Below are 18,437 nucleotides of genomic sequence, written 5' to 3'. Positions count from 1 at the left end.
GTAGGCTGCCAGGCAGGATTGAACTCCTATACTTGTTTGTTCCAGGCTGTTTTTTTTCCAAACACAACTTACAGCAAATGGGCAGTTTTCTCTCTCTTATCACTAACGGAGAACTTAAGATCCAGAAGGGGCCCCCTTCCCCCAAAAAAGGAACCAGCAAGAAGAGAACAGGAAGTAGTTGTTACAAGATAGTGGGCAACAGAGGATCCAAAAAACCACCGTGCATGTTGATTTGTGTATTAACAGCTTTAATTTTAAAGAAGAAAACCCAGAAAAAAATATTTACAAACTTCAGTAAATAAGATATTGACTCCTGCAAACATGTCTCTCTCCTGTCTGCTTGTAAACTAAAACAGCCCTGGGAGGGGGGGCAGGGATGTGTGTCTCATTGGTTCTTCCTACATAACTGAATGGAAGTTTTCCTGCCAGTGCTCACCAACAGCAGACTAGAGCTGGGGAATCTCTGGCCCTCCTGATGCTGTTAAGACTCTGGTTCCCGTCAAGCCCAGCAAGCATTTGCACTGGGGTCAGAGATGGTTGGATTTGCGACCCAACAATAGGCAGAGAGTCCCCCACCCCTTAAGTATATATTCTGCCTCCATCTCATCTCTTCAAAGCACAGTGAGTCCTTCTGCTGGGAGAATGTCTAGTGGACAAATGGCAAGGAGGGGAGAAACACTTGATCCTTCAGCTGCTGCATTCCCCCCACAAGGAGATCCAAACCTGATTTTCAAACACACACACTCAGAACGTGAAATGGGTGAATGGAGGGGGCAGGGGGTACACCTTCTGCAATCCCACCCCTGGAAATTGCGCACTCTCCTCTCCACTTCACGATAGGTTTGGAAGAGACATGGAAAGGAAAACCAAAATTGTTTAGTTCCACCTTAATGGCTCCAAGGAACGTCCCGTGCAAACAAAACACCAGATCCCAGCCCCGGCCAACTTTTCAGAGCGCAGGTTTTTAAATTAAAATAATATCAGCCAAGTCACATATACATAGGGAAAAAAACTTTGTAAGGTATTTCGGTTATACTGTATTGCACGTGGCTAATTGGGACAGTTCTCTTATTGTGCTAGAGCGCCCTCTTGTGGTGTCTGTATAAAGGTCAGCCTCCTTCCCAGCAAACGTCCAGGAAGGTCAGTGCCCAACAATAACTCACATGGGCTTGGAATCCCTTTCCAGTTTCAAACACAACCAGCCACTATCACCACCACCTGCTTACTACTTCAATACTAAAAGAAACCTGCACCCACCACCGAGCCAGCTGAGCACAGAGGAGGCCTGCAATCACCATGTGAGGAGTACACAGTTTTTTAATACCACCCCAGACCATCACCTCAAGCCACACAGGGCAACCTGTTTTCTACTCTGGCAAGCTTGTGCTTTCTGCTGGATCCAGCACTTGCCAGCCGGAGCTCCGTGGAGGTTTGCGCTGTAATCCCAGGGCCCTGGTCACCAGCCTCCGAGCCACCGCCACGTCCGTCTGAGGTCTCTCTTTGGCCAGCTGAAGGAGCTCTGGGGGAAAATGGAAGAGGAGAAGTAGTCATGGAGCAAAAGGGGTGCGGTGGGAGAGAGACGCAGTCTTGTCCGGGGTGGGGAGTCTGTGAAGGGTCTGGCAAAAGGGGTTTGGACTCCCAGGTGCTCTTCCCACAGTACGGAGATGGGCTGGTCTAGACATGAAGGCAGTTGGATGGGGCATAACATTGCAAGTGATGAATATCATTTTTAAGACAATTTTTATTTATTTAAAAAAAGCCACGCATGAACACAATCACTTCCCTGAAAATATATTAAAAAAGAAAATCAGCACCTCAGAGAGAAAGCTTCTTAGCTCAGCCCACTTCCTGCTAAGTGCCTGGCTAAATTCACTGGGCCAGTTCACAGTAACAGGAATTCTAGCTTCCCGATAAACAAATGTGTTTGTGAACTGACTTGGATACTCTCCCCTCTTCTGATGTGTGGAGGAGGAAATCGTTGAAGGCATCCACCTTGGAGACGAGCCACAGCTTCCCATTACATCCAAACATGGGGTACTGTGGTTTGTTGAAACTCCACTTAGCAAACAAACCACTGTGGCAAATGCAAACTATTTCATAATTGTGTCGTGAACTGGGATGCGTTTGAAACCAGAATATGTTTAAAGCTTAAACAATATAAAACCAGCATCCGTTCTACACACAATGTTGACATTTCATATCCCTTCCTATGCAATATGCTGACAATCTGGCTCCCTGCAGCAACTGAGTCCTGCTCTTTTCCAGTGTGTTGCTGCTGCTGCTGCCTTTCACAGCTGGTCTCACCCTCATTAATGCTCACACTATCCATTGCATTCTCTATAGGCCAGGGGTGGGGAACCTGTGGCCATGCAGAGGATGTTGGGACTCCAGCTCCCATCAGCCTCAGCCAGCATGGCTCATGGTCAGGGGTGATGGAAGCTGTGGTCCAGAAACAAGAAGAGCCACAACTTCCCCACCACCACCTCTGCTCCAGGCAAACTCTGCCAACAGCTTTCAGTCCCAGATCACAGCTCCCACTTCAACAATTCCATTAGTATCAGAACTCAAGGACAAGTCCCAATGAGGAAAAACAAGCAAGGCAGGAGCAAAGCCGAGCCACTGAGCATGTGGCCTGTGGAAAGTCTCAAGGGTCAGAGAGAGGTCCAGAAGCCACTGGGCCTGAAGTTTCCAGCCCTTGCTTTACCCCACCCAAGTGAGCGTTCCTGCATCTGCCACACCAGGCTCAAAAACCACTGTATGATCCTTGTTTGCTCATTCGCTAGACTTTGAACCTCAGATCAGAAAAGTGGTGGCCTGGCAGCCATGAGCCTCTAAGCCCCAGCCAGGGTCCTCTTTGTGAGGAGGAAGTACAAAGAGACAAAAGAGGAAGTTGGAAGGGCAGCACTCTGACCCGCGTCCTCTTACATAGTTCTTTGGGAAGAGGGACTATCTGTTGAACCACTCTGGGAATTGTAGCTCTGATGGAAGACAACACTCTCAGCACCCTTAACGAAGTACAGCTCCCAGAATTCACTGGGGGAAGTCACTACCACTTAAAGTGGTATGAAACTGCTTTACACATGCAGAGCAGATGGGGCTTTAGACCTTAGCAGTAAAGTGACAGACATCCATCTACATATATAAGTAGGTCATTGCCTATTGGGGGGTGGGCTTGAGGGTGCCAGAGGTCTTTCACCACACCCAGCAGCAGCAGCTTCAAAAATGCTCTTACTTGGCCGCTGAAGAGCCTTGATTTTTGACTGCCTTGTACCGTGGATTAGGTGCCGGATCTTTAGGGAGGTATAGCTCTGTTCCAAGGCTTGAGAAGCTGAAAAAGAAAGTGTGATTTTTCAGAAATAAGACCAAGCATGGTTTTGGACTACAGCTCCCAACAATCCCAGCAGGCACATGCTGCCTAGGGCTGATGGGCATTGTAGTCCAATCACGTTATCTGGAGGGCACCAGCTTGTGGAAGGCTGACCTGAACTCTCTCTCCCAGGGTTGCCACAGATGGAATCAAATTATTACTGGAGCAAAACATAGCTTGATGCCATGATTGTTGCCCAGTGCTTGGGAGTGTCAAATGGGAATATTGTTCACGCCCATCACCCCTCCAGGTGAATATCCTTGTAGCTGCTTCCTGCCTACACATGCAGCCACCGAGTGGGTGCACAAGCGGCAGCAGGAGCCAGAGGGGATGCACATCACACACATTTGGTTCCCATGCAACCCCAAACCATGGTTTGGCATTAGGAAGGCAAGGCTTGGGCTCAACATTGCCCCTTCCAATTTCCATTTCCCAACTTCCTATTTTGGACTGGGAAGGAGAGGGAACTGCACCAGACACAATTTGAGGGGAAAGCAGGAGAGACATCGGTCAGCCCTAAACTCACAGGCATTCCTACAGAAAATCCAAAATTACCTGCTGCCAAACTGGAGAAGATCCCAAGAGCATGAGTATCATCGACCCACTGTAGCTTAAATCCACTCTCTCTAAAAGACAGACAGACCACAGTGTTGCTTGTCAGTTACATGAAGCCACGGATAGTTCCACCCAGATAAGAGGATTAACAGAGGGCCTCTCTCTCTCTCTCCACGGCACCCATACCTTCCCAGTTGTACACCCTTGCCCCCAGGCCACACCTCTCACTGGCCCTGCTTTGCTTCCTCCTTGAATGCTTTTCCCTGGCTGGAATGTGTCCCTAAACTCTGCATCATGCCTCTGGCTTGCCAACATCTCCAGGTCTGAGTTGGGCACATGCCCTGCTTGAAATTTCATAGATACCAGCCAGTATGTACAGCCCTGAACCAGATGGGCCAGCCGTCTGATTCAGTGTAACACCGCTTCCAGCATTCAGCCAGTCCCAATCAGGAAGAGAAAGCCCTTGCCCATCTACTTACTGGAACTCTGCAAAGGCCTCCAGAAGATGCTCAGTTTTTAGCAAGGGAGAAAAATCATATATCTCTAGCACGTGGCCAAAATCTCCTTCATTGATCTGTGCTTCCCCATAGCTGGAGTAATCATATTGGATTTTCTCAATGCTTATGTCCTTTATGGTCAAGTAATTTGTGATCTGGGGGCAGGAAAAAAGAAGAGAAATCACATTGCAGGATCAAGAAATATTTGCAGAATAGGAAACATCTGAACATGGAATACAGTCAGGATCAAGCTACACCATCGGCAGAAACAGGTGCCAAAGCTTTTTCTAGATCACTGTACCACTTCAACATGCAGGTGTACTGCTGCATTTTTCAACATTTCCCCATTAAAATCACCCTGCAAGTAGAAAACTAGAATGCTAGTCTTCTGTTTTCTTCCACATCAGTTGTGGGGTACCTTTGACCCTACAGAAGTTGCTGAACTGTAACTGCATTAGCCTTGGTCACCGGTCATGCTAACTGATGGGACTTGTAGTTCAGCAATAGGGTTGAGTGTGGTATCGATACATTGTCCAAAACCGGTTTGAAGTCCAGATCACGATAACCGTTTCATAATTTTTGACCTGGTAATATATTGTGCCCGATATTTCCGAAGGGGAAGAAGATTCCCCAATAGCTTGCCCACGTGCAAAGATCAGGGTCGCCTGCCCTTTCGCCTCTGACTAAAGACCCAGCATAGCAAACACAGAAGCCAAGCCAAGTCTACCTTATCGCCTGATCACAAAACATAAACCTCTGACTTTGCTGATCTCCCTCCCTCCACAGCCCAGCCACTGGCCTTGGCTGAGAGAGACCAGTAAGGAGAGAGTAGATTATAATAACTAGGACTGGTCTGAAGTCCACATCCAGGAACCAACCCTCAGCCACTGCTTCCTCCCCACTTTACATCCTCCTTCCTCCTTATTTCAGGCATCATGCTATATTGGTATCTCACAATTTTTAGCTGGTGATATATCTGTTGAAAACTATAACTCGCCAAAGCCTATTCAGCAACATCCCCACACCTGCTCTATGAGCTTGTTTTTTACATGCAAAGAGCAGGTGGTATTCCGTGCTAGTCCTGCCCCGAGGAGACCCCCTGAGGCAGGACACAGCTGAATACAACCTAGGGGTTTCCTCCCAGGGGAGCCTTCAAACGTGCAACACTCCACCTGCAGCCTCAAGTGGTACAGTCCAGAGACACATCCACACCCTACAGTCGAAGCACGTTAGGCCACTTTAATAGCCGTAGCAACCTCCAAAGAATCCTGGGGTCTGTAGTTTGCACAGACTGCTAAGAGTAATTAGGAAAACATTAACCAGCTACAGTTCCCAGGATTTTTCTGGGGAAGCCATGACTGCTAAAATGGCAAGAGTGGATGGTCCAGGAGTGATCCAGTAACAGTTTCCCCCCACAATTCTGCTGATCCAACTCTCCCTTTTTTGTGCCAAAGGGCAGCTCTACACAGGAGGGGTTTGGGGTGCTGACTGAGCCCCAGAGTAATCCTTTTTTATGCTGCTACTTTAGCATTTTGGTTGCTTGTTGCTGAAATTGAGGGAGGATCTTATGTCAGGGATAAAGGACCCAAATCTGCCTGCGGAGTCCCAGGTTCAATCCCTGGCATCTCCAGGTAGGGGTGGGAGAGACCCCCTTTGAAATTCTGGGGGAGCTGCTGCCCATCAATGTAGACCAGGGGTAGAAAACGTGATGCCTCCAGGTGTAGTTGGACTACAACTCCCATCACCCTGACAGCTGGTCATGCTAGCTCATGGGAGTTGTAGCCCAATAACGTCTGGAGGTTCTTCCTGGAGTAGGAAATACTAAGCTAGATGGACCAAGAGTCTGACTCAGTAGAAGGCAGCTTCATAAGTTCTTAATCATTTGGGAAAGCGCTGTAGCTCATGGCAGAGCATCCTGCTTTGAGTGTTGAAGGCACCAGAGTCAACCCTTGGCAGCTCCAGACAAAAAGGAGCTTCCATAGGTGACAGGAGACCCCTTTCCCGAGAACCTGAAGCACCACTGCCAGCCACAGTAGACCAGGATGGGGAAGCCTTTTCAGCCCAGGAGCCACAGTCCCCCATGCGCTCATGCCAGTGGGGACAAAACCATGTGGTTTGCTCTGTGTGACCCAATCATGGCTTCTTTGGGAGAAACAAGCCACAAATGCTGGTTGGGATGTGATGCAAACCAGCTGCACTGTGATTCGTCTCCCTGCTGAAGAGAGGAAGCAGCAAAGTGGAATTACTAGAGCTGGGTGCACCAACAAGCAGCCCGGGCACAAAGTGGCTAAAAGAAACCATACTGAATGGCTTAACACAGCCTTTGCCAACCTGGTGCCCCCCAGATGTTTTGGACCACAACTCCCATCAGTGCCAGCAGGGGCGAAGGAAGGGGGGGCGGGACGGTCCACCCCGGGTGTCACCACTGAGGGGGGTGACGAAATGCCGGGCGACACTCACCGTGGGGCCTGCAGCATGCCCGCAGGCTCCACACTGCCCCAAACAGTCCGCCCGCCACCTCCCCCTCAGCTGTAGGGCTGTAGAGTGGGAGGAGGCAGGCCCTTGGAGGCCCCACGGAGCGTCCTGCCCCGGCCAGCCCCGCCCCTGGGCACAAGGCACGCACACCACCCCAGGTGCCCAATTGGCTTGCTCCACCGCTGAGCGCCAGGCAGCACAGCAGAAAGGGCTCCTGATTAGCAAAAGCTGCCTTAGTGTTCCACAACCATAGTGCTAAACCGTGGCTTACTGTTACACCTGAACCAACCCACTCAGAAACAAGTCTGTAAGTTAAAACTATTACCTCTTGTAAGAGTTCAGTGCCACAATCATCCTCAAAGATGCTGTCCTTTTCCTCCACTGCAGAGTGCCCCACACTTCGATCTCCAGAAGAGAATTCTAGCCCAGGCCACTGGTTGCCTTCCAGGTCTACCACTGCTTTCTCCTGGCTTTCAAATACGAGGACGGCTTTATCAGGATCAGATAGAGAAGTACTCAAAAAGGGGGGAGCCTCAGGATCCAACAGGGGTCGATCTTTGCCATTTTCAGTTACAGGAGCGGGTGCCCCATCTGGCCCAGAGCCACAAGGACTACTTTGACCCTGAGCATCCCCGTAGGACTCTGTTTGGCTACACTCCAAGGCCTCAGTGCAGTCCTTCTCCTGGGTTTCCAGTGCTGATGCCTCTGGGCTTCGTTGGAATGCAAGGTCATTCACAGCAGCACCATCTTCCGGCAAGGGCAGCATCTCGCTACATTCTACCTCCGTGGCACAAGCACAATCATCATCCTTATCTTCTGCAAGGGAGAGATCATTATTAGGCTCCGGCAAAATGGCACCTGCAATGTCTCTCACAGGGTCTTCCAGTACAGGTGGGAAAACACCACTTTCCAGTACAGGGGAATCCTGGTCTTCTGCAACTGACAAGTTTACGCTCAACTCTAGAGCAACAGCTTCTAGAGGTCTCTCATCCTGGCCTTCTGGCAAAGGATGGTGTCCACTTTCTTTGGACAGCACCCCACCAGAAGGCTCTTTCTTCTGTTCTTCCGAAAGGCCTGAGGTTTCACAGCACTCTAGGACCAAAGCATCTCTGCTATCTTTACTGAGGCTTCCCAGTGCAATCAGGCTTGGGCTGCTCTCCAGCACAGAGACTGCCTGGCTGACGTTGCTTTGGCCATCCGGCTTCAATGGATTAGGTGCACATTCCAACACAAGGCAGCTTGAGTGCTCCATAGCCCCTTCGCCACTTACACTACTGGGCTCCAAATTATCTGCACACATCTCTCTAGGGCTTTCAGCCTCTGGGTGAGGCATGCAGGGATCACTGCTGGCAGGTAAGCTGTTGGCAGCTGGAATCCTTTTGGCACCGGACACCTGGTGATCATCCTCACTGACCCCAAAGCCGGACCCCTCACTCGCAAAGGCCTCTGGACCTTCCTGCCTCAAGCCCTCAGGCTTCTTGCGCATGGCTCTGGGAACATACAGAGCTCTGTCCGGCTTCCTCCGGGGCTGCCTCCTGCCCCGGCCACCTCCTCTCCGGGCTTGAGAGCCATCTGCCAGCATGTCCATGTGATGTGGGCCTCCTCTGGGCCGGCCTCCTCTGCTTCTCGATTGGGGAGGGTGGCCTGAGCTGGGGGCACTGCTACAGGAGCCATTTTGATCATCTGGTTCATCTGGCAACCTAAACCCAAAAGAGGAAGAACAGCAACAGAAAGGAGATGTTCCAAGGAGCTCGTCACGCATTAACTCCCCGTGAACTGCTCCCTTTCCAGCACGGGACCCAAAAACAAAGCGCTTTCCTCACTAAGAAATCCAGCCTTACCTAACCCTATTGCAAGTTTACTCCAAATTAAATCTCCCTGTGGCCCTCCAGATGTTGCTGGGACTACAACTCCCATCATCCCTGACCACATCCCTGGTTTGCCGCTTTAAGACCATGGCTGCGCATGAACATCATGTCCTGCTTACATATTTCTTATAGAGTAGGAGCTGATAGACCTTTCCAATGGGCCACCCAATTATCAAACACCCCCCCCCCCGATGTCAGCTTCAAAGGGGCTCGCTGTCAGCATCAATCCCATCAGCCAGTAGCTCGTGTTTCCCAGAATTCCTGTTTCCCAGAATTCTGAATTCCTCAACACTCAGGAGCCTGGCTTACATTTTACATAATGGATGCAATGTGTAGCCGAGCAGTGGGAAACCTCCCAACTGGAGTCTGAATTTGGCTTGCAAAGGCCATGCCCACTTGCCCCACACCGGATGTCCTATATGGAAGATGTGGGGCAGATGAAGTTGGAGCTGTCTGCTGAAAGAGGGTTTTGCCAACCCCACTAACCATCAGCACTTGCAACCCCCTGAGAAAAATGCTGCTGCTGACAGCAGACAATTGACAGGTGAGCAGCTCAACCCACCTGTCAAAATGCCCCACGGGAATTGTGGGAGGTAAGAATTCAGCCCACAGGCTGGGCAAGTTTCTCCTTGGGGAGAAGGTGAGTCAAGGGCTGTAGAACTGTGAGAGTCCAACCTGATCGCTGAGTGACAGACCACTGTCCTCCTCCTCCAGCCTTCTCCAACCGAAAAGCTGCTCAGCTGGTCGACATCATCCACAGTCCTGTGGATCAAGTACCGGAGGCGACTGGACAACGGAGGAAACAAGAGGACTCTGGGAAAGGAAAGGGAAAGGACAGAATAGTCAGTAGGGAGTGGTCACACCAGCCAGTCCCCAGAGGTTGTTCCAGATGTTCCCCAATTTCTGGCCATTTTGCAGCTGGGGTAAAAACAGCTCACATTCATAAGGAAGGGGGTCGGGGAAGACTAAAGCCCTCCAGATATCACTGAAGTACAAAGCAAATCATCTCTAACCATCAAGGGTGGTTTTTTTAGGGTACAGTGGTACCTCAGGTTAAGTACTTAATTGGTTCCAGAAGTCCATACTTAACCTGAAGCGTACTTAACCTGAAGCGAACTTCCCATTGAAAGTAATGGAAAGTGGATTAATCTGCTCCAATGAAAAACACCCCCTAAAACAGCAATTTAACACAAATTTTGCTGTCTAACGAGACCATTGATCCATAAAATGAAGGCAATAATCAATGTACTGTAATATAAAATAAATTCTGACGTCGCGGAACCCGGATGTAAACACTTCCGGGTCCGCGGCATTCATAAACGGAGGTGTTCATAAACAGGACTGTTTGTAAACCGAGGTACCACTGTATTGTAGATGAAAAAAAATTAACATTTACAGTGGTACCTCGGGTTAAGTACTTAATTGGTTCCAGGGTGCCATTCACACCCCGGAAAGTACTTAACCCAAGTGGCGATAGCATATATGCAAGAAGCGCCGATAGAGCACTTCTGCGCATGTGCGAAGCATACAGAATGCTTCTGTGCATGCGCGCACGTCAGAACTCGGAAGTAAACACTTCCAGGTCCGCGGAGTACTCAACCTGAAGTGTACTTAATCCGAGGTATAACTGTGCAGTCAAACACCAAATGTGAGGTTGGAAAAAAATGTGCATTTGGACAGCTGATAATGTAGTTTGAAAAAATGGGGAGGGAGATATCAGACATATTAAGCATAAATGCATGTGAAAACAGGCTCCAGTGGATGGAGCGGACAAGACCAAGAGTGGGCTCAACAGTCAAGAAGGCAGTTTCTGCATATGCTGTTGAGGGAAGTGAGGGGCAGGTGGGGCTCGTCTACCTGGGAAGGGGGCCCACCTAGGAGAAGGAAAACTCTGATCCTAAGCCTCCGCTGCCTAGCGGAATATCTTCAGGAGAAGAAAAGACCCAGGAGGAAACCCTACACAAAGCCGGAGCGAAGTCCCTAAGGCAGTTGGATGGTGCCTTGTACGCCAAACTGGTACCAAATGTCTTGCTCTGCTTTCCTTTGGACCACGCCATCTCGAGACAGACAGGTGCCAACAAATAGGCGATGGCAGAAACAGAATGTGCACATATTATCTAAGCCATATAAAGCACCTTCCTCTTTTTCATCTTTGGGCAGGTAGTGTCTCACTGCAACCTTGAATAGTAGATACCTTTAAAGAACTCCATTTTCTGTGCCTGCAAGTTATGGAACTAAATCAGGTTTATCAACGAATCGTTGCTATATACTAGCACAGGACTCCTAAACCCTGTGGAGAAACTGTCAGTGATACAGGGTAGAAGTAAGGAGCAAGGCACACTTTGTGTTTGCTCAGCCTTTCTTTTTCCCTTTTCCATTTTTGGGTGTGGGGTGTCTGATTGGTATTGGGGCCTGTGCTATTTAAATTGTTCACAAGCAATCTAGAGCTGGGGGGAGCAGTGTGGTGACCATGTATGCTGATGATACTAAAATGTGCAGGGCATTAGAACAGAAAGGGAAGAGCTCCGAAGAGACATTTCCAAATGGAGGGAATGGTCAGTAAAATGGCAATGTAAGCAAGTGTAAAGTAGGGGCATAAAATAATAATTTCACACGAGGTCTGAACCGGCAATGACTGACCAGAAGTGAGACCTTGGAGTTGTAGTGGGGAGCTCAATGAAACTGTTGACCTGATGTGTGGGACCTGTGAAAAAGGCAAATTCTGAAAATAAAACTGTCAATAGGATAATGCAGTTATACAAATCTATGATGGAACCACATTTAGAATACTGTATACAGTTCTGGCCATCTCATCGCAGAAAGGATATTGCAGAGTTGGAAAAGGTTCAAAAAGGGCAACCAAAATGATCAAAGGGATGGAGAAACTCCCTATGAGGAAAGGTTACAGCATTTAGGGCTTTTAATTTAGAGGACAGGTGAGTAAGAGGAGACATGATAGAAGTGTGTCAAATGATGTGCATCATGGAGGAAGGGGAAAGAGAAAAACTCGTCTCCCTCTCTCGTAACACTAGAACATTCAATGAAGCTGAACATTGGAAGATTCAGGATGGACAAAAGAAAGTATTTATTCACACACCACATAGCTAAACTGTGGGATTCAGTTCCACAAGAAGCAGCGATGGAGACCAACCTGGATGGGTTTGAAAGAGGGTCAGAGAAATCCAGGGCTATAAGTGGCTACTAGCCACAATGGCCTCACTCTGCTTCCAGAGTCAGAGGCAGCAGGTGCTGAGGGCCAGATGCTGGGAATCACAAGTAGGGTTGCCAGACTCAATAGAGGACAGGACTTCTGTGCCTTTAATTGCCCTGCTCTCTTTTGAGTCTGGAAACCTTAAAGAGAAACCAGCAGACCCTTTGCTTGGAAATTAAACAAAGGGTCTGCTGGTTTCTCTTTAAGGTTTCCAGACTCAAAAGAGAGCAGGGCAATTAAAGGCACAGAAGTCCTGTCCTCTATTCATTACCGAGGAGGCAGACTTAGTCGTTGTCTGAGGACTATCCCTGCCTCCGGGTCTGGTCCTGACCGGACGGATATTGGAATCAGCAAGGGATACCCACATGACCTGAAGGTGCTGCTGTGCAATGCCAGGTCGATGATGAATAAGACCACTGCCATTCACGACCTGATTGTGGATGGAGGATTTGACCTGGCATGTGTGACAGAGACCTGGTTGGATGAAGCCGATGGGCCCGTTCTTGGCGCTGCTTGCCCACCAGGTTTCTCTTATGCACAGCAACCCAGGCCATCTGGGCGGGGAGGGGGGGTTGCAGTGATTTTTAGGAAGTCATTAGTTTGCACCAGGCGTCCTATTGGTAAGACTGAGTTTTCTGAGTGCATGTTCTGGAAGTTGGGCAATAGGGGCAGTACAGGATTCCTTTTGGTGTACCGACCTCCCCGCTGCACCAAGGATTCCCTGCCCGAGCTGCTTCAGGTCGTGTCGGATGTGCTCCTGGAGACACCTAGCTTGGTTGTCTTAGGGGATTTTAACATCCATGCCGACACGACCTTACAAGGAGCCGCTCGGGACTTTGTGGAAAGCATGGCCACCATGGGGCTGTCCCTGAATAAGTCTGGCCCAACTCATAGCCGCGGACATGCCTTGGACTTGGTGTTTACCTCTATGGATGGTGGTGATCTGACATTAAGTAAAAGCGAAACAAAAGAAGTGCCATGGTCAGATCACTTTCTGGTGCAACTGGACTTCTCCGCAACCCTTCCCCTCTGCAGGGAGGTGGGACCGATTCGGATGGTCCGCCCCCGCTACTTAATGGATCCAATTGGCTTCCAGAGAGTGGTAGGGGATGTTTTATCCCATGTCGATGGCCTTTCAGCTGATTCCCTGGTGGCCCGCTGGAATGCGGAGTTAACCAGCGCTATTGACTGTCTGGCTCCGAAGCGCCCTCTCAGATTGCATGGAGCCCGGACAGCCCCGTGGTTTTCCCCGGCGCTGAGGGTGATGAAACAGTCATTGAGACGGCTAGAGCGCCGGTGGCGGAAAACTCATTTTGAATCAGACCGGACACGGGCTAGAGCTCAACTTCGAGCCTACCAAGTGGCAATGGCGACGGCGAAGAGGACCTTCTTCACAGTCTCCATCGCATCTGCAGAAAACAGCAGCAGGAGACTCTTCCAGGTGGTTCGCAATTTAGCGGAACCACCTGCTCCATCCGGGCCCAGTATGGGCCACATGATCTCCTGCAATGATTTTGCAAAGTTTTTTGCAGATAAAGTCGCTCAGATTCGGGAAGAGGTAGACTCCACCGTGGGAGCAGGGCCGGGGCGGGGGAGTGCTAGAGTCCTGTCTAGTCAAGTTTTGTGGGATCAATTTCAATCTGTTACCTCCGAGGATGTGGACAGGCTGCTTGGACGAGTGAAACCAACCACCTGTCTCCTTGATCCTTGCCCATCCTGGCTTATAAAAGCTAGCCGGGAAGGGCTGGGCGATGGGCTTCGCGGGTTGGTAAATGCTTCTCTCCATGAGGGAGCCTTCCCAGACCCGCTGAAAGAGGCGGTTATTAAACCGCTTCTAAAAAAACCATCTTTAGATCCGGCCAATATGGCCAACTATCGCCCAGTCTCAAATCTTCCATTCTTGGGCAAGGTGATTGAGCGAGTGGTTGCTGAACAACTCCAGGCACGCCTGGAAGAAGCGGACCATTTGGATCCCTTCCAGTCAGGATTCAGGCCTCATCATGGGACTGAAACTGCCTTGGTCGCACTGGTTGATGATCTCTGGCGGGCTAGGGACAAAGGTAAGAGCTGTTTCCTTGTTCTGCTGGATCTCTCAGCGGCTTTTGACACCATCGACCATAACATCCTTCTGGACCGTCTAGAGGGCTTGGGAGCTGGGGGCACTGTCATGCAGTGGTTCCGCGCCTTCCTCCTGGGCCGTGTTCAGAAAGTGGTGGTGGGGGATGAGTGTTCAGACCCCTGGGCTCTCACTTGTGGGGTCCCTCAGGGTTCTGTCCTCTCCCCCATGCTTTTTAACATCTATATGCAGCCGCTGGGAGAGATCATCAGGGGGTTTGGGCTGGGTGTTCATCAGTATGCGGATGATACCCAGCTCTACCTCTCTTTTAAATCAGAACCAGTGAAGGCGGTGAAGGTCCTGTGTGAGTGCTTGGAGGCGGTTGGAGGATGGATGGCGGCTAACAGATTGAGATTGAATCCTGACAAGACAGAAGTACTGTTTGTGGGGGACAGGAGGCGGGCGGGTGTGGAGGACTCCCTGGTCCTGAATGGGGTAACTGTGCCCCTGAAAGACCAGGTGCACAGCCTGGGAGTCATTTTAGACTCACAGCTGTCCATGGAGGCACAGGTCAACTCGGTGTCCAAGGCAGCTGTTTATCAGCTCCATCTGGTACACAGGCTGAGTCCCTACCTGCCCACTGACTGTCTCTCCAGAGTGGTGCATGCTCTAGTTATCTCCCGCTTGGACTACTGCAATGCGCTCTACGTGGGGCTACCTTTGAAGGTGACCCGGAAACTACAACTAATCCAGAATGCGGCAGCTAGACTGGTGACTGGGAGCGGCCGCCGAGACCACATAACACCGGTCCTGAAAGACCTACATTGGCTCCCAGTACCTTTCCGAGCACAATTCAAAGTGTTGGTGTTGACCTTTAAAGCCCTAAACGGCCTCGGTCCGGTATACCTGAAGGAGCATCTCCACCCCCATCGTTCTGCCCGGACACTGAGGTCCAGCTCCGAGGGCCTTCTGGCGGTTCCCTCACTACGAGAAGCCAAGTTACAGGGAACCAGGCAGAGGGCCTTCTCGGTAGTGGCTCCCACCCTGTGGAATGCCCTCCCACTAGAGGTCAAAGAGAACAACAACTACCAGACCTTTAGAAGGCATCTCAAGGCAGCCCTGTTTAGGGAAGCTTTTAATGTTTGATGGATCTCTGTATTTTAATGTTTGATGGATTTCTGTGTTTTAGAATTTCTGTTTTGTTGGAAGCCGCCCAGAGTGGCTGGGGGAACCCGGCCAGATGGGCGGGGTATAAATAATAAATTATTATTATTATTATTATTATTATTATTATTATTATTATTATTGAGTCTGGCAACCCTAATCACAAGGGGGGAGGCTGCAGTTGTGCTGAGCTCTTGTTTGCATGGTTTCTATATAGGCATTCTGGTGGGCCACTATGAGAGCAGGATGTGAAACTGAACAGGCCTTTGGTCTGATCTAGTATGGCTCTTCTTAGGTCCTTAGCCTTTTCCGAACATGGTCGGTACCCAAGGCGCCTTCCAGCTTGGGCACCTGCAGCGCTGGACTTGGGAGACCAGCGCTAGCAAGCATGGTGTTGGATGCTGCCTCCAGCCAGCACATAGCCAATGGTCAGGGATCTAGAGGGCACCTCACTGCCTCACCTGTGGCAGACTACCATACAAAGGCCTAAAGCAGACGAGGACAGCATCCGCCAGCTGCTTACAGGAGCCACTTACTTCTCCAGCTGGTTGTGAAGCAGGAAGTGGTCCAATTCCTCCACAATCTTGTTGACAAAGTCATTCTCCGTGGGGGAAAGGAATACACCGTCCAAACAGCGCAGCGCCAGGGTGACAGTGGGGTGGTGGCCTGTCGGGAGGAGACAAAGCAGGGTTAGCCATCTGACTGATTAAAAAGAAACATATTCACTTTGTTAGAACAGTTAAGCATGACAAGTTAATCAACAGGCTTGATATTCATTTGCAGGTTACATTTCTTTTTTGAAAAAGCAAATTTATTGTAAAACAGTTAAAAGTAACTTTAAAAACAACCTGCTGTAAAATGAATGCAGGTGAGTTAGGTTACCAGAAATGTGAATGACTTAGTGAACTTCTTAGGAAGATAGGAAGCTGCCTTATGGTCTGCCTGGCTCAGTATTGCCTACACTGACTGGCAGCAGCTCTCCAGGATTTCAGGAAGTGTCTCTCAGCCCCACCTGGAGATGCTGCAATTGAACCTGGAGCTCCTGTATGCCCAGCACATGCTCTAACCTAGTGTTTCCCTAACTCGGGTCTCCAGCTGTTGTTGGACTACAACTCCCATCATCTCTAGCTAGCAGGACCAGTGGGCAGGGATGATGGGAATTTTAGTCCAAAAGCCGCTGGAGACCCAAGTTCTGGAAACACTGCTCTAACCAGTGAGCTATTATGGCCCTTCCTCATTCTATTTGGCTGTGTCATCTCGAAGGACCAGGGCTGTGGGACAGCTGCAAAGTTCTTTAAAAAGGGGAATCCATGAAAAATAGCATCTCTGTTTCAAAGAGACAAGTTTTTAACAGGCAGCTGGGTTAGGCAGACAGCAAGCACCAGAAAACATCTGACGGTATTGAGCCACAATCCAATAATACCTCGTCGAGTGACAACGTCTGATGGGTCAACTGACCAGGGTGGCAAACCCAGGACAGGGGGTGGAGGTGGGGGTGGGGGTCACTTTTAGGAGACAAAGACAGGGGTGGGGAGCAGGGAAGAGGTAAAAGGGAAAGAGCAGCCGGCCTCGCTGCTCCACGGGCGAAAAGACCTCGAGGAAGCAGGCGAGTTATGTCAAGAGGTTGCTTTGAATCGGAACCATTTTGCCGCCCCGCCCCCGCGAAAGCGCTGCAGGGTCCGGGGGGCCTTGCAAGCGAGGGGGCGCCGCCCGGAGGCTCCGTCCTTGCGGTGCCCCAGCGCCGCGCCTTCCCTCCCTCCCTCGGCGAGGCCGCTTCACGCAGCTGCCCGGCCGCCAAGCAGCCCCGCCGCGCGCCCCCTTTCACTGCCCCCCTCCACCGGAGAGCGGCAGGGGGTCTCCGGCCAGAGCCACGCGGGGCAACGGCGAGAGAGGCCCGGGAATCGGCCGAGGGACGGACAGCCGGCTCGTCGCCCCGCCGAATGCACGTACCGCAAGGCCCGGCCTGCGGCTGCACGGGCTCCCCGGGGAGGCGGCGGCTTCGGCGCCCCTTTCTGCTTTCCGGCGGCGGCGGCGGCGATTATTGCGGAGGCTCCTCCCTCCGCCGGCGGTGGCTGCAATTACAATTGCAACCGCAGCTGCTGTAGCTCCTCCTCCTCCTCTCCCCTCTCCTCCCCTCTCCTGCGCTTTCTTTCTGTGTGTGGTTGGAGCAGCCGCTCAGTGCCACCTCCTCCTCTTGGCTCGGGCGCAAAAAGCGCGCAGCCGGCTCCAGCGAGCGCCGCAACATCCCTTCCACAGTCATCTAGGAGGAAATGGGTTATACACTGTCTCTCACCATTACAAGAAACTCGCTTCTGAATACGCAAAGCTGCTCTGCATTTGTGTGAAAAAGGCTAGGTGGGGTCAAAAAAGAAGAAAGGCGGGTGAAGCATCCCGTTTTAGGATGAATTCAGCGGCAGCAAACTGGCAAGACTGAGATTGCAGTCCTAATCCTATTCATCTAGAAGTGGGCCTTATTGAACTCCGTGGTAATTAACTTTGGAGTAGATAAGCATACCGTAGCATCGCACGACCTAGGTACCTCTGAACGTTTTTATGAAGCTTCCAGCAATGCAATCATACGTTTACTCAGAACTAAACCCTACTGAATTGTGTGTATAGAATTGCAGCCTGCACATTGTGTACAAACTATGCATGCTGCTTTTGTTTAATATTGCAGAGTTTACGCAGGCTGTCCAGAAGCATTCAGTTGCAAGCTGGCAGGATGAAGCAGGAACAAACGCTGCTCACCAGTAACTTGGTTACTACAGATATATATTATTTACAGCAGACTCACAAGTTACTATATACAGGATACAGACACGGATCTTAACTCTCTCTCAAACAAACTCCAACTACAGTACAATCAATCACCAAGACACCTCTCCTCAGACCACACAGGGTGACCTCGTCCAATAGCAGAACTGTTTCTAGGCTCCATATCTCCAGGCTGAATAACTCACTCTGCTCAGTCTTTCTGGCCTTCGGCCAAATCATTAATTGTTTCTGTGGGAAGCTGCTTCAAAGAGTAAAAAATCCCAACAGCTTCTAGTGATTACTTGTAGCTGAATACGATTGTCTTCCATGAACACGGTTTTAACAGTGGGTCTGTAAATGACTGTGGAGGCCAATTCTGGATCCACATGTCCTCCTGCAGTGGGTTTCCATGTGGAGGTTAATCACGGTGAGGGTTTGCCAAATGTGCCTTCCTCTTAGCACATTTCTCCCTTTCGTCCTGAGTTCAAGC

The 18,437-nt window shown here is 50.3% G+C and overlaps 1 protein-coding gene across 2 annotated transcripts; it reads right to left on the bottom strand.

The window, feature by feature from the left end:
* Positions 1 to 231: 231 nt before the first annotated feature.
* Positions 232 to 17,409, bottom strand: R3HCC1 (R3H domain and coiled-coil containing 1). Of its 2 annotated transcripts, XM_088657818.1 has the most exons (9): positions 17,144 to 17,353; positions 15,730 to 15,859; positions 11,403 to 11,466; positions 9,438 to 9,575; positions 7,220 to 8,594; positions 4,402 to 4,574; positions 3,923 to 3,993; positions 3,233 to 3,328; positions 232 to 1,519 (listed from the first exon to the last, which is right to left on the bottom strand). In XM_088657818.1, the coding sequence occupies exons 5-9, from the start codon at positions 8,480 to 8,482 to the stop codon at positions 1,368 to 1,370; spliced, it is 1,755 nt and encodes a 584-aa protein (XP_088513944.1). In that variant the 5' UTR covers positions 8,483 to 8,594; positions 9,438 to 9,575; positions 11,403 to 11,466; positions 15,730 to 15,859; positions 17,144 to 17,353; the 3' UTR covers positions 232 to 1,367. The 2 variants fall into 2 exon arrangements, with proteins under 2 accessions (XP_088513944.1, XP_060124586.2); XM_060268603.2 differs by lacking the exon at positions 11,403 to 11,466 and having other exon boundaries at positions 17,144 to 17,409.
* Positions 17,410 to 18,437: the final 1,028 nt, after the last annotated feature.

The sequence above is a fragment of the Zootoca vivipara genome, chromosome 14 (genome assembly GCF_965207765.1).
Source record: "Zootoca vivipara chromosome 14, rZooViv2.hap1.1, whole genome shotgun sequence".
NCBI lineage: Eukaryota > Metazoa > Chordata > Lepidosauria > Squamata > Lacertidae > Zootoca > Zootoca vivipara.
This window is presented reverse-complemented; position numbering and strand designations above follow the sequence as displayed.